Source organism: Oncorhynchus gorbuscha, linkage group LG17, assembly GCF_021184085.1.
Source record: "Oncorhynchus gorbuscha isolate QuinsamMale2020 ecotype Even-year linkage group LG17, OgorEven_v1.0, whole genome shotgun sequence".
Lineage (NCBI taxonomy): Eukaryota > Metazoa > Chordata > Actinopteri > Salmoniformes > Salmonidae > Oncorhynchus > Oncorhynchus gorbuscha.
This window is the reverse complement of record NC_060189.1, coordinates 8,271,066-8,298,117: the sequence shown is the minus strand read 5'-3', so window position 1 is coordinate 8,298,117 and position 27,052 is coordinate 8,271,066. Positions and strand designations below refer to the sequence as shown.

The following is a 27,052-nucleotide window of genomic DNA, read 5'->3' as shown; positions in this document are numbered from 1 at the left end:
GCCAGCCCTTCTAGGATGTTTTCATATGATCTGAGAAATGTTTATTCCAAATGTAATGCTTTTATCTGTTGCATTACAGTGTTTAATGGTCAAATTGCTATTATGGCAGCCATTTGGAATTTTCCTGATAACTTGCTTCCTTTTTCAGTTTGAAATTGGCACCCCCTCTGGGATGTTTTGATATCACCTGCGGTATGTTTGTACCAAATTTCATGCTTGTATCATAACGTTGTTTTCGCTAAGGCCCCGGACTATGAGGAGTCATGCTCTAGATGTCAGCGGAGGCTTGTCGTTTCAGCGCAGTACGTAGTGCACAGCATTACTGACCATCTCAGAACCAACACATCCTCTTCAAATAATAATTTGTACAAGACACTTTCAGATTAAAACGCGCACGTAACGACGAATCGTCGTTTGCTATTTCGATAGACACAAACTCGAGGTTTTAGGTAACCTGCATCATGAGTCAAATACGCTTCTAAAACCGGGATTTATTATCCGCCGGGGATGGCACGTTCACGGTCTTTGGCCATAGTGCTAGCATGAACGCGTCACATCCAGCGGCTCAGTGTCAGCTTCTAGGAAAACCTTTTGCCTCGCTGTCCTCGGAACACTATGGCAAGCCTTTGAGACGGGAGGGAAAGCCGCAAGTGGATATCAGAATGTCTTTAATCTCCGTTTAGCAATGGAAGCTGCTGGAATCGGTATAAGCGTTTTCTCGAAAGAATTATCGGCGTTGCATTCTCGGTTACTTTTACAATGTCACAATCAAGGAGATCCTGTTGAGGCTTCAAAGTATGCACGGACATTGGCGATTTTGACTGATGTGCCATTGTAGGCACAACATTTACCAGTTGTTATCCATCGCGGTGAATCATTTATGCTATTACCTGCTGTCCCTGCTCCCACTGAAATATTGACAGAATCAAATTCATTTCATAGAGCATCAAATAAACATTCGTTACCCGGTGTCAATGGTGTCTCAACCAGATTTACGCTGAATCCTGGTGCGGAACCGCGGGAACTGAGTTCCGACAGGCTGCATCTCGCCTTGGGAAGAACCTATCACCATCGAAGTGGATATGTTGACATTAACGTGAAGATGGGTTTAGTTTTCGGTCTCTTGTGGCTGTTCAACATCTTTTTGGAGGGCATTCATTGCCAAGGAGTCTATGGTAAGCCAAACGCATTTCTAAATACACAACAGCTATCATTAATACCACCAACTTGACCTTGTGAAAATTGAGTCGAATGCAAAATGTATGCTGTACGGTCCAGCTCTGTTTTCTGTAGAACTGTAAACTACAACAGGTAGCCTATATGTTCTCTATGTCATCATTAAGACGCTGGCTCGCTGAAACCACAGGTGCTCTCAGGGCATTGGGCTATTCAAACCTATGGTGCATGGCTGGTTAAGGAACGCACCAGCGTAGCATTGGCACTGTTTCTGAGCGTTAAAAACAACAACGATATCCAGTCGATTATGTGATTTTATTGGTCCAAACTTATATTATTCCACCACAGCGTTAGTGCGTGCTGTAAATCGACTGGCATCAACCCAAGACCGATTGCCAAGTCTCATCTACCACCCTCGGCAGCAAGAGCCTGGCAAAGGCTTCAACATCGAATCTGACGTGTAGAGCTGGTGGAATTGGATGGAATCATGTATATAAATCCGTATTGATATATCTAAATGTCGGAGTCTATCAAATTTGAATGGTTATAGAAAAAGGTGAATTGAATGTTGAAGTTTGGAATGTGAAAATAATTTTATATGAGCAATAATGCGATTGTGGGCCTTTAAAACCAAGACCCAGAAATGATCTTGAAATAGTTTCATTACTCCATTTTATTGCCTATTAATAATCATTAGCTCAATGTCATTCCCAGAGACTAATAATTTTACAAGATCAAATCACTGGTATTGAGAATTTGTCCCCCCAGATTCTCTGTCAGATTCTCTGTCAGTCCCATGACTGTATACAGTTGAAGTCGGAAGTTTACATACACTTAGGTTGGAGTCATTAAAACTAGTTTACATACACTTAGGTCGGAGTCATTAGGTTGGAGTCATTAAAACTAGTTTACATACACTTAGGTCGGAGTCATTAAAACTAGTTTACATACACTTAGCTTGGAGTCATTAAAACTAGTTTACATACACTTAGGTCGGAGTCATTAGGTTGGAGTCATTAAACTAGTTTACATACACTTGGGTCGGAGTCATTAAGACTAGTTTTTCAACCACTCCAAACTATAGTTTTGGAAAGTCGGTTAGGACATCTACTTTGCGCATGACAAGTAATTTTCCAACAATTGTTTACAGACAGATTATTTCACTTATAAATAACTCACTGTATCACAATTTCAGTGGGTCAGAAGTTTACATACACTAAATTGACTGTGCCTTTAAACAGCTTGGAAAATTCCCGAAAATTATGTCATGGCTTTAGAAGCTTCTGATAGGCTAATTGACATCATTTGAGTCAATTGGAGGTGTACCTGTGGATGTATTTCAAGGCCTACCTTCAAACTCAGTGCCTCTTTGCTTGACATCATGTGAAAATCAAAAGAATTCAGCCAAGACCTTAGAAACAAATGTGTAAACCTTCACAAGTCTGGTTCATCCTTGGGAGCAATTTCAAAATGCCTGAAGGTACCACGTTCATCTGTACAAACAATAGTACGCAAGTATAAACACCATGGGACTACGCAACTGTCATACCGCTCAGGAAGGACACGCGTTCTGTCTCCTAGAGATGAACGTACTTTGGTTCGAGAAGTGCAAGTCAATCCCAGAACAACAGCAAAGGACCTTCTGAAAATTCTGGAGGAAACCGGTACAAAGTAAATATATCCACAGTAAAACAAGTTCTATATCTACATAACCCGTAAGGCTGCTCAGCAAGGAAGAAGCCACTGCTCTAAAACTGCCATAAAAACCCAGACTACGGTTTGCAACTGCACATGGGGACAAAGATCGTATTTTTTGGAGAAATATCCTCTGGTCTGATGAAACAAAAATATAACTGTTTGGCCATTATGACCATCGTTATGTTTAGAGGAAAAGGGGCGAGGCTTGCAAGCCGAAGAACACCATCCCAACCGTGAAGCATGGGGGTGGCAGCATCATGTTGTGGGGGTGCTTTGCTGCAGGAGGGACTGGTGCACTTCACAAAATAGATGGCATCATGAGGTAGGAAAATTATGTGGATATATCGAAGCAACATCTCAAGACATCAGCCAGGAAGTTAAAGCTTGGTTGCAAATGTTTTTTCTAAATGGACAATGACACCAAGCATACTTCCGAAGTTGTGGAAAATGGCTTAAAGACAACAAAGTCGAGGTATTGGAGTGGCCATCACAAAGCCCTGACCTCAATCCTATTTTGTGGACAGAACTGAAAAAGCGTGTGTGAGCAAGGAGGCATACAAACCTGACTCAGCTACACCAGCTCTGTCAGGAGGAATGGGCCAAAATTCACCCAACTTATTGTGGGAAGCTTGTGGAAGGCTACTCAACTTTTGACCGAAGTTAAACCATTTCAAGGCAATGCTAACAAATACTAATTGACTATATGGAAACCTCTGACCCACTGGGAATGTGATGAAATAAATAAAAGCTGAAATAAATAATTCTCTCTACTATTATTCTGACATTTCACATTCTTAAAATAAAGTGGTGATCCTAACTATCCTAAGACAAGGAATTCTTACTAGGATTAAATGTCAGGAATTGTGTAAAACGGACTTTAAATGAATTTGGCTAAGGTGTATGTAAACTTCTGACTTGAACTGTATGTTGTGCCATATTTGATCCATTGTTTAACTTAATCCATGATTGAAACCATAGGTTGGCCAATAGCCAGAGTTGGGAATGAATCAGGAGCCCTGCATGTGGTTATGGGGTGTGTCGAGGGCACTGTCACCTGTACCATAAAGGTTCAGACCTCTTGGCATTGACTGTAGTCCACTCACATACAGGGAGTCTACACTTTTCCCCGTCTTAACAAGTTCCCAATACACAAACCCCAATGCAAACGGGGGAACATTTTTAACAAAGTCCTGTGAGGCTTTCAGGATTATTCTGCCACATGTAGCAGTTGATGGAGAACAGCTGGACCAATCACCTATTCTCTGGGTACAGGTTGAGGACGAGCAAAAAGTTCCAGACCTTTTGACCAAAGCTGTAGTATATATTGCTCAACCAAGCAGCACTGTTTTGCCATATGTTACACGTGACCCAACCTTTATGAGGGTTTTCCTACTGGGATATGACAGACGCCATATGGTGTTGCTTAAAGGAAAGATGATTTGCTATTGTACAGGGAACTATCCAAATTAGAGGAAAATGTACAACGCTTTTTCTTATAGCTTCTGGTGGCTATTGGTGCATTTTAATGTACTTCTATAATAGGAATATAGCACCATAATAACATCAGGCCAAATTGGCATAACAGCAAACCCACTTAGGGTGTACTGTAGTGGGTCTACATCACTTAGGGTGTACTGTAGTAGGTCTACATCACTTAGGGTATACAGTAGTGGGTCTGCATCACTTAGGGTGGACTGTAGTGGGTCTACATCACTTAGGGTGTACTGTAGTGGGTCTACATCACTTAGGGTGTACTGTACTATGTCTACATCACTTAGGGTGTACTGTAGTAGGTCTACATCACTTAGGATGTACTGTAGTAGGTCTACATCACTTAGGGTGTACTGTACTAGGTCTACATCACTTAGGGTATACAGTAGTGGGTCTGCATCACTTAGGGTGTACTGTAGTGGGTCTACATCACTTAGGGTGTACTGTAGTGGGTCTACATCACTTAGGGTGTACTGTACTATGTCTACATCACTTAGGGTGTACTGTAGTAGGTCTACATCACTTAGGGTGTACTGTAGTAGGTCTACATCACTTAGGGTGTACTGTACTAGGTCTACATCACTTAGGGTGTACAGTAGTGGGTCTACATCACTTAGGGTGTACTGTACTAGGTCTACATCACTTAGGGTGTACAGTAGTGGGTCTACATCACTTAGGGTGTACTGTACTAGGTCTACATCACTTAGGGTGTACAGTAGTGGGTCTACATCACTTAGGGTGTATAGTAGTGGGTCTACATCACTTAGGGTGTATAGTAGTGGGTCTACATCACTTAGGGTGTATAGTAGTGGGTCTACATCACTTAGGGTGTATAGTAGTGGGTCTACATCACTTAGGGTGTACAGTACTAGGTCTACATCACTTAGGGTGTATAGTAGTGTGTCTACATCACTTAGGGTGTATAGTAGTGGGTCTACATCACTTAGGGTGTATAGTAGTGGGTCTACATCACTTAGGGTGTACAGTACTAGGTCTACATCACTTAGGGTGTACAGTAGTTGGTCTATATCACTTACGGTGTACAGTACTAGGTCTACATCACTTAGGGTGTACAGTAGTTGGTCTACATCACTTAGGGTGTACTGTACTAGGTCTACATCACTTAGGGTGTACAGTAGTTGGTCTACATCACTTAGGGTGTACAGTTGTGGGTCTACATCACTTAGGGTTGTGATTGGTCTTTTTCCCTTGACGTCCCTTTTGACCACCCGCCCCTAAGATCTATAATCTACAAAGCATTAGTTCTGCAAGACTTCTCAAACACTAGCCACAACTGGGTCATTCTCACGAAACTGACATTTGACCCCAAAATTCTCAAGTGTAATTTTTCACTAAATTTCCTCTTAGATCACTGAGATTAGGATCTTTACTTTTTTATTTAATAATTATTATGCATATTTTTTAAATAAAATATTATGCATTTGACCACAATTTCCACAACTACCAACACAGAAATGATCATTACCGCAACAGTTTTCAAATTCCAAAAAGTAATAAACAAATCACTTTCTAATATTTTTTTAAACATTGCTCCCCCTATGAAAAGGCCTGAGTTAAACTCAACACTGAAAATGTAATTAAGATGTATTTCGTAATTTCTCATTATTGTAACACAACAATTTGTTGTTGTTGTCATAATCACTTGTCTATATGCATGTTATTTTTCATTGTATTGATTTTCACACATTTGGATAAACAACCAAAGTCACACTATCTAATTACGCAAAAATCGCTTGTTTTATTTTTTTGATTATTTCCTAAATATTGGTGCATTACTGTAATGATGCGCAGGTATCAGAGATGAGACTGCATGTTTCGATAATGTGTGTGCATAGTTTGTCATGAACATTTTTACTGATTTGTATCAGTTTGCTATTATACAAAAATCAGTGATCTTAATGCAATTTATTAAAGTACTGTAATTACATGCATGTATTTTCAAAAGTCAAAAGTGGACCTAAATGTAACAGTAACAAAGGTAATACTTCATCCAAAGTTTTTACAAGTAGTATTGGTGTATTAGGATGTGAATATTTGTGTTGTAAGGTATTTTTAGATGTTCTGGATTGAATGGGATCCTTTGGGCAAACTGCATAACACAAAATGCATATAAATTATCTAAAACTGGGGTATCAAACAACACTATATGTAAGTGTGAAAACAGCTCCTACTTTTAAGTGATGGGGTTGCTCTTTGCCTGAAACCCAAACTGCTGACTGAGGCTTAAAGTAAGTTAAACAGGGTTTATACAACCCATATTTCTTAACAAACCCCACTTAATCATATAATTTTAATTTTTTTAAACCAAAAATGTATACAATAGGTTTAGGAAGTGGTCCTAGTAGATAAAACAAAGTTACCAGCGGAGCACATACATTATAATTAGCTTATTATCATTACCTAATTTAAGGTTTTCATTACCAAAACAGACCTAAAAATAACCTGGTAATGAGAAATTTGTGTTTTGGTAATGAGAGGCCCTTAGGTCAATCTGTAAATAATAGGAGGCACATTATTATGAGTCAGTAAACAATTTGCCCACTTCACTAAGGCCCATTATTGCCTCCATGTTGTTAAGGTAATGGTTGTCTGACTTTTTCCCAAATGGAGCTTTTTATCCATTTCGGTAATGAGAAGGCCAAGTGGGGTAAAGGGGTGTTTGAGAATAAGAACCTCATTCTGAAAGTATATAGGCAAATAAATTAACTTGTGCTCATCTAAGGACTACTCTAGATGATGATGCATCATGGGTGAATCTAATTTAATTTTAAACATTTATTGGCGTTTTTACATGAACTTTAAAAAGTGTTACGGTAATGAGACCCCCATGTCCACAGACACTGTGTTTTTACATAATAAATAGTATAGTTTTTTATGTTAACTTCAACGAGTATACAATTTGTATGATTTATGGACAAACTACAGCAACATATGTTGTGTTTTATTCAAATAAATGAGGCTTTTCTAAAGTAAAATTGAATAAAATGATTCAATAATTTATTTCAGACACATTTTGGTAATGACAATTTGTGGTGAGATGTATCAAACTTCAGTCGAAAATGTAAAATGTATTTAAAATAATACACTTTGCCAAAAACTAGACATCTTAGTCTTCCAAATGAGAGTTAATTTTTGCAGATGCATCATGGGGTTTGTTACTCAATTTGCTACAGACATAAAACTGGTTTCATGAAAATCACCCAACTACTGTTGGTCACATATGGTGTTACAGTACTAGGTTTAGCCGTGTTTATGCAATATTGTGCCCTTGGAGGACTTACAGTTCACATCTTTAGAAGCAGTACCAGGCCAACACAGAAATTAGTCCGTGTTTGAATCAATCAGTTCATTGATATTTTCCAACTCGTTCCCCACAGCTTATTCCCCCACCACATTTTATATTGGGCAACATTGCTGATAGTTTAGGCTACTTTGACAATGCGGTTTTATTTTTTTGTGAATACATAAAGAGGGTTTTGTAGATTTGCCACGTTGTTACTGTCTGCACGTGTTTATCTGTAGGCAACTGTTTGCCAAGATAAAGGTTTATGTGATCAAATTCTCTCTGCCATTAACGACAAAGTTCAGGTATTAATGTAGTATAGTGTACTGCATGAATCTGGAGGAATATTATGCCGTCACAGCCAATACCAAACATTAATACTCACTCCTCTGCCCCTAATTACAATATCACTGCTTTGAAATATGCACTATGCATAGTAATTTTTATGGATTCAGTGGCTTCGACTGATAATGGTAAACCTCACTACTTTCATTCTGAAGGCAGGTTTAACTTTGATCAGCCTTTTTCTTATACTCATTTTGTGTCTTATTTAAGATCAAGTAAAACGTTTAAGTTAAATGGGTTTGACAAAAAGAGAACAAAGGCCTGAATTAATTGTCATCCTGGAAGGATTTTTGAGGTGCTAATGGTTGCCTCTGGAGTGCTGGCACAAGTATGGTGTCAAAGATTATGGTGTCTGTCAGGGATCTCGTCCTCCTCTTCTGAGGAGGAGTAGCGAGAAGGATCGGAGGACCAAAACGCATCGTGGTAAGTGTCCATAATTTAATGAAGATAAATGAACACTGAACAAAAACAATAAGCAACAAACGAACAGTCCCGTAAGGTGAATGACAAACACTAAACAAGAAATAAACACCCACGAATCCCAGGTGGAAAAAGGCTACCTAAGTATGATTCTCAATCAGGGACAACAATTGACAGCTGCCTCTGATTGAGAACCATACTAGGCCGAACTCAAAAACCAACAGAAAAACAGACTGCCCACCCAACTCACGCCCTGACCATACTAAAACAAAGATAAAATAACCCCCCAAAGGTGCGGACTCTGGCCGCAAAACCTAAACCTATAGGGGAGGGTCTAGGTAGGTGGGTGTGTGTCCGCGGTGGCGGTTCTGGCGTGGGACGTGGACCCCACTCCACCCTAGTCCTTCTCCACCCCTCTATTCGCCTCTGTGGCTTCTTAAGAGCGGCGACCCTCGCCGCCAACCTCGGACTGGGGACCCTTGCCAAGGGTCTCGAAAGGACGGGAGAATCCGGCAGCGCCGGACAGGCGGGAGACCGGCAGCGCCGGACAGGCGGGAGACCGGCAGCGCCGGACAGGCGGGAGACCGGCAGCGCCGGACAGGCGGGAGACCGGCAGCGCCGGACAGGCGGGAGACCGGCAGCGCCGGACAGGCGGGAGACCGGCAGCGCCGGACAGGCGGGAGACTCCGGCAGCGCCGGACAGGCGGGAGACTCCGGCAGCGCGCGACAGGCGGGAGACTCCGGCAGCGCGCGACAGGCGGGAGACTCCGGCAGCGCGCGACAGGCGGGAGACTCCGGCAGCGCGCGACAGGCGGGAGACTCCGGCAGCGCGCGACAGGCGGGAGACTCCGGCAGCGCGCGACAGGCGGGAGACTCCGGCAGCGCGGGACAGGCGGGAGACTCCGGCAGCGCGGGACAGGCGGGAGACTCCGGCAGCGCGGGACAGGCGGGAGACTCCGGCAGCGCGGGACAGGCGGGAGACTCCGGCAGCGCGGGACAGGCGGGAGACTCCGGCAGCGCCGGACAGGCGGGAGACTCCGGCAGCGCCGGACAGGCGGGAGACTCCGGCAGCTCCTGGCGGACAGGCGGGAGACTCCGGCAGCTCCTGGCGGACAGGCGGGAGACTCCGGCAGCTCCTGGCGGACAGGCGGGAGACTCCGGCAGCTCCTGGCGGACAGGCGGGAGACTCCGGCAGCTCCTGGCTGACTGACGGCTCTGGCAGCTCCTGGCTGACTGACGGCTCTGGCAGCTCCTGGCTGACTGGCGGCTCTGGCAGCTCCTGGCTGACTGGCGGCTCAGGACAGACTGGCGCCTCTGGCGGCTCAGGACAGACGGGAGACTCTGGCGGCTCAGGACAGACGGGAGACTCTGGCGGCTCAGGACAGACTGGAGACTCTGGCGGCTCAGGACAGACGGGAGACTCTGGCGGCTCAGGACAGACGGGAGACTCTGGCCGCTCAGGACAGACGGGAGACTCTGGCCGCTCAGGACAGACGGGAGACTCTGGCCGCTCAGGACAGACGGGAGACTCTGGCCGCTCAGGACAGACGGGAGACTCTGGCCGCTCAGGACAGACGGGAGACTCTGGCCGCTCAGGACAGACGGGAGACTCTGGCAGCTCAGGACAGACGGGAGACTCTGGCAGCGCTGGAGAGGAGGAAGGCTCTGGCAGCGCTGGACAGGAGGGAGCACCTGTAGGGAGAAGACAGAGAGACAGCCTGGTGTGGGGGGCTGCCACCGGAGGGCTGGTACGTGGAGGTGGCACTGGATAGACTGGACCGTGAAGGCGCACTGGAGCTCTTGAGCACCGAACCTGCCCAACCTTACCTGGTTGAATGCTCCCCGTAGCCAGGCCAGTGCGGCGAGGTGGAATAGCCCGCACTGGGCTGTGCTGGCGAACCGGGGACCCCATGAGCAAGGCTGGTGCCATGTACACCGGCCCGAGGAGAAGCACTGGAGTCCAGATGCGCTGAGCCAGCTTCGTGGCACCTGGCTCGATGCCCACTCTAGCCCGGCCGATAAGAGGCTCTGGGATGTACCGCATCGGTCTATGCACACGCACCGGGGACACCGTGCGCCTCACGGCATAACATGGTGCCTGCCCGGTCCCTTTCTCTATCCTGTAAGCACGGGAAATTGGCGCAGGTCTCCTAGCTGCCTTCGCCACACTCCCTGTGTGCCCCCCCAATACATTTTTGGGGCTGCTTCTCGGGCTTCCAGCCGCGCTGCCGTGCTGCCTCCTCATACCACCGCCTCTCGGCTCTCGCTGCCTCCAGCTCAGCCTTGGGGCAGCGATATTCTCCAGCCTGTGCCCATGGTCCCTTGCCGTCCAGAATCTCCTCCCAAGTCCAGGAGTCCTGCGATCGCTGCTGCTGCCCGTAACATTTAGACTTTTTGTAGTAAACTTAGATTGTGATTTTTACAGTATCTTGTAGTGTTCAGTAAATTACTGCTGTGACAGTAGGCATACATCATGTACATTTGCTGCTGACAATGATTTAATTGCAGGCTTACATTAAATGCCGTAAATCAAATAATTCTCTGCAGCATTAAAATATAGTTGCATAGCTTTCCGTTTCTTTCAATGATTTTGAAGTCTACAAAACATTGAAAATGGCATAGAAATGTACTTCTAAGCTATTCAAATTAATGCTGATTTGTGAAAGATTCATATATATTTTTTTGTTGCCTTTTCTTAAGTTCTTAGTTCTTCATCCAATTCTCTTGGATCCGGGCCCTCTCACTCCCTAGCAGTGTGAACCATATTCAAATGAGTCTTCTCTCACCCACCTGCTTCTCTCTATTTTACAGATCCTCAGAGGGGTAGACTTGATCCATGGGTCAGATACGCTGTAGCCTCAGCTCCAGGCTTCCTACACTTGGGAGTATGGTAACACAAGACTAGATACTGTGTTACTGAATAAAGGCAGGTCAAATTCATTCAGATTTTTCGACACAAACATATGCCCACATCTTCAACCCTTTTTCATTGATGATGTCGCCTCTGCCTCATGTAATCGACACAAACTTATAACCACGGGCCTCAGAGATACCCGATTCCCTAGTCACATTCAGTTAGTTTATCGCCTTGGGAACACACTGCAACAAACAGAAGTATACGCCGCTATGTGGAGCATTCGGCTCAGTTCAAGTAACAATAAGGCATTTCTCGAAGGCATACGATCAGTCTGCAGTCTTTCAGTGGGTGGTGTGAACGTTGACCCCTGAGCCTGAATGCTTCAAGTCAGTCTTCCATGCTTTAACACAGTATATTATGCCTTGTTGGTGCAGCACTACTGTACTGTAGGTTCAACCATCTGCAGACCAGAGAATCAAAAATGTCCCAGTGATCATTTTCATGAATCATTTAGCTGTGATGAGGCGGTAATGTACTTTAGTTACAGCACACTATCGCAGAATAAGATACTTCACAGGACAAACAATCGCTCCATCCTTCCTTTCGCTAGCCTCTGCAAACAAAAATAGTCATTGTTCACAGAGAAAAGTGTATTTTTAAAGCGGCTGCTGCCATTAGATTTGATTATTAAGACACTTGTCACATCTCGAGCATGCATTGCTCAGCATTACAGGGACTGCTGTGATTAAAATGACTGGTGATGCTGGGTCAGTGAAAGCAACAATGCATATACTGTACCAGGGGTTAATCCCATCGCTCGGAGATCAGGTCGGATGACGTCAGGTCACTGTTTGACGTCAGTCCCAACGAGCACAGCTGACTTTGCACAGCGACAGACAAGAGGGAAACCTCTAGGATCCCTAAGAGCTTAAGAACAGAATGCTGGAACAGCTGAGGCCTGTACAAATAACCGGAACTGTGTCCAAACAGTATTGATTGTCTTTAAAATACTCTTTGAGCATTTGATTGAGCCTTCCTTGGAGTGCCAGATGGACAGGGTTTGCATTTCTGAGACCGTTCGTTCCACTGAGCCAGCCAAGCTCAATCGAGCACAGCTAAAGAAAACAAATACTATTTGACCCCATGCGGGTCTGCAAATAACCTGTGTAGATAAAGATGATTGCTGCACTTTTCGTAACGTGGTTTTCCACAGTGCTTGTTCACACTGTCCGCTGAAGAGAAGCCAAGCTTTGAAATAGATATTACTGTGATATTGAGAGGTTGTTGTGAGGTTGAGAGCACAGTACCCATTATACTAAGTATATATTTTTCGCTATTTATTTTAATTTGGAATGAAATGAGCAGCTCTGAGCATGGTATCTTCACCATCGATACTTTGAGCATAAGAAGCCACCCGAGAGGCTAACGGCGAGGTCAAGACAGGAATAAAAGTGAACAGTTGGACGGGGTGATTTTCAGTAGCATTTTGAGGATTATGAAAAGTCTCCATAATTCAATAATTCATTGTAATGTAATAATAATAAAAACATGTATTCTCCCCTCTGTTTCCCAGCTAATTATCATCTGCTAAAGAGTCAAGATTGTTGTGATACACACAGTTACATAACCACACATATGAATTACTCTATTATACGGATGGTTGGAACATGGAAAATAGGTCTCTTACACAACCTTATTTTCACCACATCTTGGCATTTACATTGTTATTGCATCCCTCTCATTGACTGAAATATTGTTGGATGTATTACATATAGGACATTATATATTATATATAGGACATTATACAACTACAGCAGTTTGTTGACAGACAGTGATATTGTGTGACTTAATGTATCTGCTCATTTGTCCCTCGTTAATCTGCACTGCCCACATAATGGCATTCTGTGGCCTTAGGAAGCCATCTGCCAGAGAGAGAGAGAGTGCTGGATGTTTTATCAACACACACAGATTAGGCAAATGCTCGGTTCACAGAGCACTGGAGAAGCCAGTTACAGATGAGGAACAACTGAAGCCCTCTCAATTAAGTTGAAAAGCCACTATCTTTCCGCGGGTTCAGTGTTCGACTGCTGACTCGCACTAAGAGAGTCCGACACTGATATTCTGTTAATGTTAGCAGATCTTTTTTTGATTCGTTGCCACACAATGCCAAACACTTCAATTAGTCACTTGGTCCATATGGTAGAAATACAAACAAAAATCTAAACGCAACATGTAACGTGTTGGTCCCATGTTTCATGAGCTGAACTGGGGATGATGGTGCTGAATATTAGTATTTCTCTGTATTTCTGTCAGTAATAAAGCCCTTCCGTGGGGGAAAAAAACAAATTCTGATTGGCTGGGCCTGGCTCCCCAGTGGGTGTCCCTATGCCCTCCAAGGCCTGCCCATGGGTGCACCCCTGCCCAGTCATGTGAAATACATATATTTAGGCTTTAATGAATTTATTTCAATTGGCTGATTTCCTTATATGAACTGTAACTCAGTAAAAATGTAGAAATTGTTGCACGTTGTGTTTTTATAATTTTGTTCAGTTTATTATAACTTCAGTTGAACATGATAAATCAGAGTCATTTTTTCCCATTGACAGCACCTCTTGTTAACATCTCTCTCCAAGGGGACAATCTCTGACAGTGGCTATACGAGTTTAAACATGAATTGAAGGTGACAGATAGCAGATTTGTGCAAAATACACACCTCTTTTGCGACTGTCAGTTTAAGCCTTTGTGGGATAGTTCTGTATTTACAATATATTGATATATCATGTCACACGGTATATGATACTTGTAACTTGCCTGGACAGGAATGAAATAGCCACAGGTGGTACTGCTATTGGACATCTTAGGATATCAGAATCAGTGATGTATCCCATTGGTTTAAGGAGATGCCCTGTCCATTTCCACACTGCTGTGTCCTCCGGAGAGAGTGGGCCCGTATAACATTGAGTGGTGAGGCTTGGCCCGCAGCCTGGCCTGCTTCTTTTCCAGCTCGCCTTCTTCCTGTTATTACCCTCATTACGCAGAGGACACCTCCTCACCACTCACGCACCAGAGGGTGTAGTGGAGAAATCAGTCATCCTCACATCTGGAGGCCACCAGTTAAAGCCAAAGATTATTATTGGCTGGCTTTGCACAGTACTGTGGTTCTGATAAACCCTACGGCAATGGGTTCTGCATGCATTATTGAGAGACGAACATGAACATACAGAATCCTGGCTACATTAGTACGGTCCTCTGTAGCTCAGTTGGTAGAGCATGGGGCTTGTAACGCCAGGGTAGTGGGTTCGATTCCCGGGACCACCCATACGTAGAATGTATGCACACATGACTGTAAGTCGCTTTGGATAAAAGCGTCTGCTAAATGGCATTTATTTATTATATTTATACATACAGTGCAGTGCCTTCAGAAATACCCCTTGATTTATTCTACATTTTGTTGTTACAGCATGAATTCAACACAGATTAAATATATATGTTTTCTCACCCATCTACACACAATACCCCATAATGACAAAGTGACAACATGTTTTTAGACATTTTAGCAAATGTATTGAAGATGAAATGAAGAAAATCTCATTTGTATAAGTATTCACACCCCTGAGCCAATACATGTTAGAATCACCTTTGGCAGCAATTACAGCTGTGAGTCTTTCTTGGTGAGTCTCTAAGAGCTGTGAGTCTTTCTTGGTGAGTCTCTAAGAGCTGTGAGTCTTTCTTGGTGAGTCTCTAAGAGCGTTGCACTCCTGGATTATATAATATTTGCATATTATTATTTTTTAAACTCTTCAAGCTCTGTCAAGTTGGTTGTTGATCATTGCTAGACAGCCATTTTCAAGTCTTGCCATAGACTTTCAAGATTATTTAAGTCAAAACTGTAACTAGGCCATTCAGGAGAATTCAATGTCATCTTGGTAAGCAACTCCAGTGTAGATTTGGCCTTGTGTTTTAGGTTATTGTCCTGCTGAAAGGTGAATTGGATTTTGCCTGCTCTTACTTCTATTCCATTTCTGTTTATCATTAAAAAAACTCCCTTGCCGATGACAAGCATACCCATAATATGATGCAGCCACCACCATGGTTGAGAAGAGTGTTACTCAGTGATGTGTTGTGTTGGATTTGCATTATGACACTTTGTATTCAGGACATAAAGTAGATTTCTTTGCAACATTTTGTTGCAGTTTTACTTTAGTACCTTTGTTGCAAACAGGATGCATGTTTTGGAATATTTTTATTCTGTACAGGATTCTTTCTTTTCACTCTGTCAATTAGGTTAGTATTTGTGAGGCATTGGAAAACCTCCCTGGTCTTTGTGGTTGAATCTGTGTTTGAAGTTCACTGCTCGACTGAGCGACCTAACAGATAATTTTATGTGTGGGGTACAGCGATGAGGTAGTCATTCAGAAGATCATGTTAAACACTATTATTACACACACAGTGAGTCCATGTAACTTATTATGTGACTTGTTAAGCAAATGTTTACTCCTGAAGTTATTTAGGCTTATTTAGGAGTTGATTAATTATTGACTCAAGACATTTCAGCTTTTATTTTTTAATTTTTTCAAAAAACATAATTCTGCTTTGACATTATGTGTAGGCCAGTGACCCCGCCAAAAATCTGTATTTAATCCATTTTAAATTCAGACTGTAACACAACAAGATGTGGAAAAAGTCTAGGGGTGTGAATACTTTCTGAAGGCACTGTATGTTGGCATTGCTGTCTAATACACGATAAGGCATATTTATTCAACCAGTAATACTTTCCCTCTGATTGTGTTTGATCAAGTGCTATTTGTACCTTCTATGTCAAAATGTGATATTTTTTATCCTGCATATATTTTCAACTGCAGAAACTGTACACTTTGCAGATTTCCTACAGCATCATATCATTCGATGCTCATAAAGAATTCCTCTTGGGTGTAGTGGTGTCCATGATCTTATGAGAAGGAGTTTGGATACCTAAATATTGTTGATGTAGTCCTCGAGCAGCGTCTATGTCATCTATTATTAATGCTTATATTAAAAGTCTTTGGGAGGCATCCACCCGCGACGATACGGTTCCTCTACAAAGGTAGATTGGAGCTTGTCCAGAGAAACAATGTTTTCAGAGCATATCATATCAATCCAATCAATATCACTTAAAGGTGCTGGGTAAAGCTTCCCATCAACTAGCCGATACGGAAAAACCTTCATAATCTCCCTAATATGATGGACAGATGCCTCAACGAAATTCGGTTCTCAGTTTTGTATTTTTTTTGTTCGGTCTATATTTTGTTGCATTTCTAATCCATTTTACTAGACCGGTTCGAAAATGGGAAGGTTAAGTAATAACACAGACGACTACTGAATATATATTTTATATATTTTTAAATATTGTTATGTCACTGCTTTTATTATTATGCCGAAAAGGAAGTGCTGCTCAGCGTTTGGCATTATGATGATGGGACGTTGGAGCATCACCAACCTCTCTAGGATCAGGAGGATATCAAGCTTTACATTTTAAAACCCAGAAAAAGGCCCAGCATTGAACTTGATCATGTAACATACTGTTTCTCAGAATGTTATGGAATTATTGACTGGACTGATTCCCGAGGAATAAATACGACTTGATAAGGTACAAGCATCAGAACTACAGATCCAACATGTTTTACATGAACATGACGATACAAATAGCTGTAGCTTTTTAGTACTGTCCACAACATTGCTGAAGCCCTTACAGTACAACACAGCTGCATTCTACAGAGCTTTACTCTGACCAAGAATGAAACGTGTAGGTGGCTGTTGTTTTGGGAAGTCGGGGGTGCAGGGGGACAGGCAGGAGCAGGTAGCTGCCTATTGGCTATTCAGCAGCCTGTTGGTCTCAGGGGTAGGAGCTATTGGCCAGTCTGACAGTTTTTGCCATGATACTCCTATACAGCGATGGAGGTGGGGAGAACAGGCCGTGGTTTCGGGTGGCCGAGGTCCTTGATGATCTTCATGGCCTTCCTATGACAACCTAGTGTTGTAGATGTCCTGGAGGGCAGGCAGTGAGCACCAATGGTGTGTTCGGCTGAGTGTACCACACTCTCTATATAGCCTTGTGGCTCTACAGTGTCGTCTGCTGGATAGACTGCCTCTGGTCTGCAGACCGTGGGAGAGACTTATAAAGTCTAAAAGTAACATTGGAGGTTACCCCCAGTGGGTTTCGGTTAGCGCTCTCTCTGTTTCTGTGTTTATCAAGTCATTAGCTGTAGATTTAGAGGGAATGCCTGTTAATAAGTAGTAATGACTGTTAATGAGGATATAGCACTGCAGATTACTGGGAGCAATATGGGCGCGCTTCATTTTGTGCCTGACTGCAGACTGTGAATTATTATCTATGGTATTTCACCTTAACTAGTAGCTACCGCAGTCTCATCAAAGGCAAAGGAATGGACATTGTGGAGAATGGCTTAGGGGCATAGTCGGCTTGGGAGCAAATCTGTCATCACACTTTGGTCTACATTGTGTGTAAATATCCCAGAAGAGGAGAGATGGTGTCAGTTAACCAGCATGCACCTCACACTTCACGTCCACGGCACGCCAACGCATTACTAAGGGTTCAGTTCGACATGAGACAAAACGACTTATGCCAACGCATTACTAAGGTTTCAGTTCGACATGAGACAAAACGACTTATGCCAACGCATTACTAAGGGTTCAGTTCGCATGAGACAAAACGACTTATGCCAACGCATTACTAAGGGTTCAGTTCGACATGAGACAAAACAACTTATGCCAACGCATTACTAAGGGTTCAGTTCGACATGAGACAAAACAACTTATGCCAACACATTACTAAGGGTTCAGTTCGACATGAGACAAAACGACTTATGCCAACGCATTACTAAGGGTTCAGTTCGACATGAGACAAAACGACTTATGCCAACGCATTACTAAGGGTTCAGTTCGACATGAGACAAAACGAAAGATTGGTTGTAGTGCAACGAGGTAGAGCCCACCATTATTATTCTTAAACATTACCCTCGTCATATATGCCCTTTGCAAGACATTAGCATGAAAAAAGAGGACAGAAAAAAGAGGACAGAATTCCATTGGAGGAAGGTGCATCGCCTCCTTTACCATTTTGCCTGTTCTCTCCCCAGAAAACAATGTGATCAGCCGAATCAAATCAAATCAAATTGATTTATATAGCCCTTCGTACATCAGCTGATATCTCAAAGTGCTGTACAGAAACCCAGCAAGCAATGCTGTTTGGGGTTCCAAAAGATGGGGTTCCAAAAAATGGGTTCCAAAAGAACCCTATTGGAACCCATTTTTCTTAAGAGTACAGTGTGTGGCATTTATTTTTAAGTACTAGTAATGGTCTCTGACAATCTATATACATCGATAGATTATACATCGGTAGATTTCTGTGTTTAAACTACAGAGACAAACGATCTACAGAGGATGCGGTGTCGAGAGTTTGCCACCGATGGCCGATTTTTATTTTATTGAAGTATATAAATGGAACACAAACTCAAATCACTTTTGCCATTGAAAGTGTTTGTATCAATCCAGAGATTGATACAAACAAAACCATACATTGTTATTACCGGATTAATTCTGAAAAGCGTTTTTATTTCTCCAACAAAGTGTTTCAACCAGACGTCCACTTAGGTCAATGCTGTAGTACATTAGACATAAAACACGAGTGAGAGAAATCTCTGTTTACATCACAAGTATGTAACCCCTGTTTACAGACAGCAGGATCGAGGCAGAGATTATAGTATTAGGCAAGCATTAATATTCCACATCAAAACATTTGATCTTAGAGATGAGAAAAATCGTTACCTCTGGGAAAAGATCACAGTATCTGGATTAAGTGTATGTTTATAGGATATTGGTATTACACTATTATGTAACATTCACATTCTGTTAAATTCAGATCTGAGGCCACAAAGCAGAAACTTTAGGTCTCCGTGTTTTGGAGGAACTGGGCGGGGGTGGGGGGTGGGGCGGTCTATCCCTTTAATACTCACCAGTGATTCCATTTTTGTGCAGACATTCATTGTTTAGTAGAAACATTGTGTTGTCCCCCCTAACCTTCAACTGTGTATGCATCCAAAAAGCAGCTTGGAGACTCTGCTAAACTCACCACATAAACTGGAAATGTTTAAGGAGAATTAATGTGATCACTAATGTGTTAGTGTCTTGATGAGTGTCATGATGTGATTAGCTTGTGGACATAATTTAAAAGATGTACACACACACCATTCAGCGATGATTTATTTAGATATATATATATTTTTCTTCACAATATGCTCTGCTATCATGCGGAACGACAAACGGTAGCACACGTGAGTTGATTACGGCAGGGTTTTGTCTCCGTGCAGCCATGTTGCCAATACATCTTTATGTCCAGTTGTTCATCTTAGAACTACTCTTAGTGTCTCTCTATCCGATACTTGAAACTGGAAGTCATTTGGTCCACGGTCCGTTCCACATAGGATACGTTGAATAAAGTGCTTTAGGGAAGTGGATAGAATGCCAGTAAGTAGAGAACAGTATGATGGCATTCGAATTGCTGACCTGACCTGCCTTGAGTTTCCCTCCACTCTCTCAGAACGGTTAGTTTTGTTGGACGGACTTAAAAGAATGAGTACAATTAGGAAGAAGTAGAGTTGAGAAAGGGGGAGTAGCACAGCGTCCTTGGCAGTGCATGGGCTCTAAATACACCGCCATGTTGAGGCACTAATCGTCTTGGTCCGTTCAAACAGCCCCTGACCTTCATCTTGATGGGCCTTAATTGCGTTTAGTGTGTGCCATTTAGAGTGTCTCCCATGCATCAGCATCTTTCTCCGGGCTGCCTTAGTTTGATCAGACATAATGTGCAGCAATGAATACATTCACTCTCCAGATATAACCTTGACAGTCCTTCCCAAGGACGATTTTAGTTTGAATCCGTCTTTCGTGGTGCGTTTACAGTTAAGTGTGTATGCCAGAAGAAACAAAGGACATTTGTTCAAGACTTGGACTTGGACTCGACTATTAGTGATTTTGTCAGAAAGTCTCTCTCTCTTTGTTGATTTAACATGCTAGCTACAACACTTAGGTAGCTACAACACTTAGGTAGCTACAAAACTTAGGTAGCAGGACGAATTCACCGCAATCCACAAAACCATTATAGGGCAGAGAGTAGAAAGGGCTGATACCGCTGTTTTCACTTCCTTTAGATCTTTCCGCGTCTTAAATGGGGGTCTCTCTCTTAAATGGGGGTCTCTCTCTTAAATGGGGGTCTCTCTCTTAAATGGGGGTCTCTCTCTTAAATGGGGGTCTCTCTCTTAAATGGGGTTCTCTCTCTTAAATGGGGTTCTCTTTGCATCAACACAGACTGTATTAGCTAGTTACTAATGTGCAACACTGTAAGATTCTGTGTTGCTTTCAACGTTATGAAATGTAGCTTCAAAGATTTTTAGGAATCGACTTGAGTATAAAGGGCTCAGAATTGGACTTTCAAGGGTTAATGACTTGACTACATCATGTACAGTACACACAATACTCAAGATATTACAGTGGTTTTAATATTCAATGCTACACGTTAGGAACTTGCTATCATTATGCATTCTACATTGCCACTCAATATTTTATGAAAAGGTTGAATCTCCAGCATTCCAGGTGTTTGGATGCCCCTCAATTTTTTTAAATCTTTTTATATACATTTTTGTTGCACGGTATCTAGTCAGGGTAGGATATAGGGCAAATAGATTGAGCTTCATTGGAATTCTTGACAGTACATTTTTTACATGTGAATGCGGGAATTGATGACTGGGGGAGAATAAAAAAAGAAAAAAAAGTTGTTGTTGCATTTGCCTTTCTTTGTATTCCCCCAATGGACTTTTGTCATGGAAGATTAATGTTGTAAATGTATGCTGTGTCGTCAACCGTTTCCAAGTCTTTATGCATGAGAGGTAATCTGAAATACTCCTGGTGGTTGGATGATTTCAACATGTTTTGGTGAAGCTCTATTTTGTGCATGAACTGCTTTGTTGCTTCCAATTCCTATGTATGTGACACCTATGGAGTTCCCTCGTTTGTACTGTATTATGTAATTACAATGATAGCTTGTGAGGGTTGAATATAAATGTCAAAATACAGCAGGCTATGGTCAGCCTCAATCGTTAAGGGTGGATTCTTAGAATGGTCAGGCAGGAAATGATTAATGCGGCATTAGAACAATAGAGTGCGCACTGCCTTCAGAAAGTATTCACACCCCTTGACTTATTCTACATTTTGTTGTGTTACAGCCTGAATTCAAAATGGATTACATTTTTTTCTCTCACCCATCTATACACAATACCCCATAATGTTAAAGGGAAAACATGATTTTCAAAAATTTAGCAAATTAATTGAAAATGAAATACAGAAAATATCTAATTTAACATACGTATTCACACCTGAGTCAATACTTTGGCGACGATTATAGCTTTGAGTCATCTTGGGTATGTCCGTATCTGCTTTGCACATCTGGATTTGAGGAATTTCTCCCATTCTTGCTTGCAGATTTTCTCAAACTCTGTTAAGTTAGATGGGGAGTGATGGTGAACAGCAATCTTCAAGTCTTTCCACAGATTGTTAGTGGGATTCATGTCTGGGCTTGGGCTGGGCCCCTCAAGGACTTTCAGATTATTGTTCCGAAGTGATTCTAGCTTTGCTTTGGCTATATGGTGGGGTCATCGACCTGTTGGAACGTAAATCATCGCCCCCAGTCTAAGGTCGTTTGCACTCTGAAGCAGGTTCTCATCCAGGATTGGCCTGTATTTGGCTCCATTCATTGTTCCCACTATCCTTACTAGTCTCCCAGTTCCTGCTGCTGAAAAGCATCCCCATAGCACGATGCTGCCACCACCATGCTTCATGGTAGGAATTATGTTTTATTTTTTATTTAACCAGGCTAGTCAATTAAGAACCAATTCATATTTACAATGATGGCTTGGCAAGAGGCAAAAGGCCTGGGATTAAGAAAAGCACAAACAAAAACAATGCAAGACAAAAGGGAAGAGACTGGCAACAGCACAAATACAACAGCAGAGTGTGTGTGTGTGTGTGTGTGTGTGTGTGTGTGTGTGTGTGTGTGTGTGTGTGTGTGTGTGTGTGTGTGTGTGTGTGTGTGTGTGTGTGTGTGTGTGTGTGTGTGTGTGTGTGTGTGTGTGTGTGTGTGTGTGTGTGTGTGTGTGTGTGTGTGTGTGTGTGAAACAACATGCTTCCTTACATAAGACAACGCAAACTAGTGACAACTAGAAACAATTACATGTCTTAACTAATAAAACCCAATAAATGTTAGATGTATGATGAGCTGTGCCTGGTTTTCTCCAGACATAGTGCATTCAGGCCAAAGAGTTACATTTTCTCTCATCAGACCACATATGCTTTTGCCTTATGCTCTCAGTCTTTCATGTGTCTTTTTGCGTGCAGTCATGTGCCTGTTGGCGTGCAGTCATGTGCCTTTTGGCGTACTGTCATGTGCCTTTTGGCGTACTGTCATGTGCCTTTTGGCGTACTGTCATGTGCCTTTTGGTGTGCTGTCATGTGCCTTTTGGTGTGCTGTCATGTGCCTTTTGGCGTGCAGTCATGTGCCTTTTGGCGTGCTGTCATGTGCCTTTTGGCGTGCTGTCACGTGCCTTTTGGCGTGCAGTCACGTGCCTTTTGGCGTGCAGTCACGTGCCTTTTGGCGTGCAGTCACGTGCCTTTTGGCGTGCAGTCACGTGCCTTTTGGCGTGCAGTCACGTGCCTTTTGGCGTGCTGTCATGTGCCTTTTTGCGTGCTGTCATGTGCCTTTTTGCGTGCTGTCATGTGCCTTTTGGCGTGCAGTCATGTGTCTTTTTGCGTGCAGTCATGTGCCTTTTTTCTCAGGAGTGGCTTCCATCTGGCCACTCTCCCTTTAAGCCCAGATTGGTGAAGTGCTGTAGATAAAGTGTTGTCCTTCTGGCAGGTTCTCCCATCTCAGCCAAGGAACTCTGTAGTTCTATCAGAGTGGTCATTGGGTTCTTGGTCATCTCCCTGACCAAGGTCCATCTTGCCTGGTTTGCTCAGTTTGGTCAGATGGCCAGCTCTAGGAGGTCGTTACATATTTTTTCAATTTCCCAATGACTGAGATCACTGTCCTCTTGGGAACTTTCAACACTCTAGATTAGAGGTTGACCGATTTCATTAAAAAAAATATTTATTATTATTTTACACCTATATAAAACTAGGCAAGTCAGTTATTAAGAACACATTCTTATTTACAATGACGGCCTAGGAACACTTTGTTTTTGCATTATTTAAACCAAATTGAACATGTTTCATTATTTATTTGAGGCTGATTTTATTGATGTATTAAATTAAGTTAAAATAAGTGTTAATTCAGTATTGTTGTAATTGTCATTATTACAAATACATTGTAAAAGAATTTGCCGATTTAATCGGTAGCGGATTTTTTTGGTCCTCCAATAATCGTTATCGGTATCGGCGTTGAAAAATCATAATCGACCTCTACTCTAGATATTGTTTTCTACCCTTCCTCAGATATATGCCTCATCACAATTATATCTCAGAGATCTACAGACAGTTCCTTGGACTTCATGGTATAGGTTCTGCTCTGATATGCACTGTCAACTGTGGGACCTTATATAGACAGGTGTGTTTCTTTCTAAATCATGTCCAAACGATTGACTTGGCCATAGGTGGACTCCCATCAAGTCATCTCAAGGATGATGAAAGGAAATTGGATGCACCTGAGCTCAACTTTGAGAGTCATAGTAAAGGGTTGTGAATACTTATGTGAATTAGATATTTCTGTATTTCCTTTTCATATAAATTTGCAAACATTTCTAAAAACATGTTTTCACTTTGTCATTATGTGGTATTGTGTGTAAGTGTAAATTCAGGCGGTAACACAACACAATGTGGAAATGAGTCAAGGGGTATGAATCACAGGAGGCTGCTGAAGGGAGGATGGTCATCATAATGGCTGTAATTGAGTGAATGGAATGTTGTCAAACACCATGGAAACCATGTGTTTGACGAGTTCGATCCCATTCAATTTATTCCGTTCCAGCCGTTACTATGAGCCGGTCCTCCCTAATTAAGGTGTCACCAACCTCCTGTGGTATGACTACTTTCTGAAGGCACTGTATGTGCGAAGGTGATTAGGTTGTCACTCAGCCAGAATATTTAGGTTACACTTAATATTTGGTACCTTTCAACTGTTATTTAGTGGCCTTAAACTATAGTTGCATTTCAGAGAGCACAATGAGGCTGGAGAAAGAGCCCTTTTAAGGGCATGCAGGACTGAATTTGAAAGAAATTACAGTGACGAATGGACAAAGAAGAAAACGTCTGGGTCGATAATTCAGTAAAAGTTGTTTTATGTCCTGTCGTTTTGGGGTCAAGCAGATCAAATCTGAAATCTCCATTCCAGTCCAGGGCTTCCTTTTGCGGAAGATACAGATCAACTAGCCTGAATTGTAACAGTTGAACTGTGTGTTTTCCATCAATGTGCTATAGCCATGGTACGTTGGGCCTTTTTCGGTGTTGGTATCGGGACACGCTGCCTGAATATGATCTAAGTACGATGGCCGTTATAGTTGAGTGATTTTCAACGACGTTACATCTTAGTCCTTTTGAAGCAATTTTCCAACTGGCAGTCACGGTTCATGTCGGTTGACAGCTCTAAAACACTGACATAGGGGGGATCAATTTAACAAGGCCCAGCTCTGGTCACAGCAGAGCCTCCAATCTTTGCTAACACACAGTGACATTCTGCATGTGTTGGCAGAATCAAAGGAAAGCACATGCCTCCGCTGAAATGCGAGCTAAAAATGCTATAGCTGTTAGTAGCTAGAGACCACTAGTCCTGTTCCCAAACAATATCATAACATTCGCGTAGACAGCTGATGCTACAATTGCTATTATGGCAATAGGAGTTTTTTTGTTGTCAGAAATAACATTCATTGTACAGCTGAATACTTAGAATTGAGAACTTGTGAAGAAAATGTAGCCTGATTTAAGAGATTAGATTAAGTAGCTTGATTTAATAGATTTAAGATAGATTTGCCCCATTTAAAAGTTCTAAGATAAAGTAGTCTGATTTAAGAGACCTAAAATAAAGTAGTCTGATTTAAGAGACCTAAGAAAAAGTAGTCTGATTTAAGAGACCTGAGATAAAGTAGTCTGATTTAAGAGACCTGAGATAAAGTAGTCTGATTTAAGAGACCTAAGATAAAGTAGTCTGATTTAAGAGACCTAAGATAAAGTAGTCTGATTTAAGAGACCTGAGATAAAGTAGTCTGATTTAAGAGACCTGAGATAAAGTAGTCTGATTTAAGAGACCTGAGATAAAGTAGTCTGATTTAAGAGACCTGAGATAAAGTAGTCTGATTTAAGAGACCTGAGATAAAGTAGTCTGATTTAAGAGAAGTAAGATAAAGTAGTCTGATTTAAGAGACCTGAGATAAAGTAGTCTGATTTAAGAGACCTGAGATAAAGTAGTAGTTTAAGAGACTGATTTATTTAAGAGACCTGAGATAAAGTAGTCTGATTTAAGAGACCTGAGATAAAGTAGTCTGATTTAAGAGACCTGAGATAAAGTAGTCTGATTTAAGAGAAGTAAGATAAAGTAGTCTGATTTAAGAGACCTGAGATAAAGTAGTCTGATTTAAGAGACCTGAGATAAAGTAGTCTGATTTAAGAGAAGTAAGATAAAGTAGTCTGATTTAAGAGAAGTAAGATAAAGTAGTCTGATTTAAGAGACCTAAGATAAAGTAGTCTGATTTAAGAGAAGTAAGATAAAGTAGTCTGATTTAAGAGACCTGAGATAAAGTAGTCTGATTTAAGAGACCTGAGATAAAGTAGTCTGATTTAAGAGAAGTAAGATAAAGTAGTCTGATTTAAGAGAAGTAAGATAAAGTAGTCTGATTTAAGAGACCTGAGATAAAGTAGTCTGATTTAAGAGACCTGAGATAAAGTAGTCTGATTTAAGAGACCTGAGATAAAGTAGTCTGATTTAAGAGAAGTAAGATAAAGTAGTCTGATTTAAGAGAAGTAAGATAAAGTAGTCTGATTTAAGAGACCTGAGATAAAGTAGTCTGATTTAAGAGAAGTGAGATAAAGTAGTCTGATTTAAGAGAAGTAAGATAAAGTAGTCTGATTTAAGAGAAGTAAGATAAAGTAGTCTGATTTAAGAGAAGTAAGATAAAGTAGTCTGATTTAAGAGAAGTAAGATAAAGTAGTCTGATTTAAGAGAAGTAAGATAAAGTAGTCTGATTTAAGATAAATAAAGTAGTCTGATTTAAGAGAAGTAAGATAAAGTAGTCTGATTTAAGAGACCTAAATAAAGTAGTCTGATTTAAGAGAAGTAAGATAAAGTAGTCTGATTTAAGAGAAGTAAGATAAAGTAGTCTGATTTAAGAGAAGTAAGATAAAGTAGTCTGATTTAAGAGAAGTAAGATAAAGTAGTCTGATTTAAGAGAAGTAAGATAAAGTAGTCTGATTTAAGAGACCTGAGATAAAGTAGTCTGATTTAAGAGAAGTAAGATAAAGTAGTCTGATTTAAGAGAAGTAAGATAAAGTAGTCTGATTTAAGAGAAGTAAGATAAAGTAGTCTGATTTAAGAGAAGTAAGATAAAGTAGTCTGATTTAAGAGAAGTAAGATAAAGTAGTCTGATTTAAGAGACCTGAGATAAAGTAGTCTGATTTAAGAGAAGTGAGATAAAGTAGTCTGATTTAAGAGAAGTAAGATAAAGTAGTCT

General features: G+C 41.7%; 1 protein-coding gene across 1 annotated transcript in view; it reads left to right on the top strand.

The window, feature by feature from the left end:
- The first annotated feature begins 333 nt into the window (after positions 1-333).
- Positions 334-27,052, top strand: part of mdga2a (MAM domain containing glycosylphosphatidylinositol anchor 2a) — a 205,828-nt gene continuing 179,109 nt past the window's right edge. Inside the window, exon 1 of the mRNA XM_046309248.1 lies at positions 334-1,175. Within this exon, the coding sequence (XP_046165204.1) occupies positions 881-1,175 (295 nt within the window). The 5' untranslated portion in view covers positions 334-880. The remainder of the gene's footprint in view (positions 1,176-27,052) is intronic.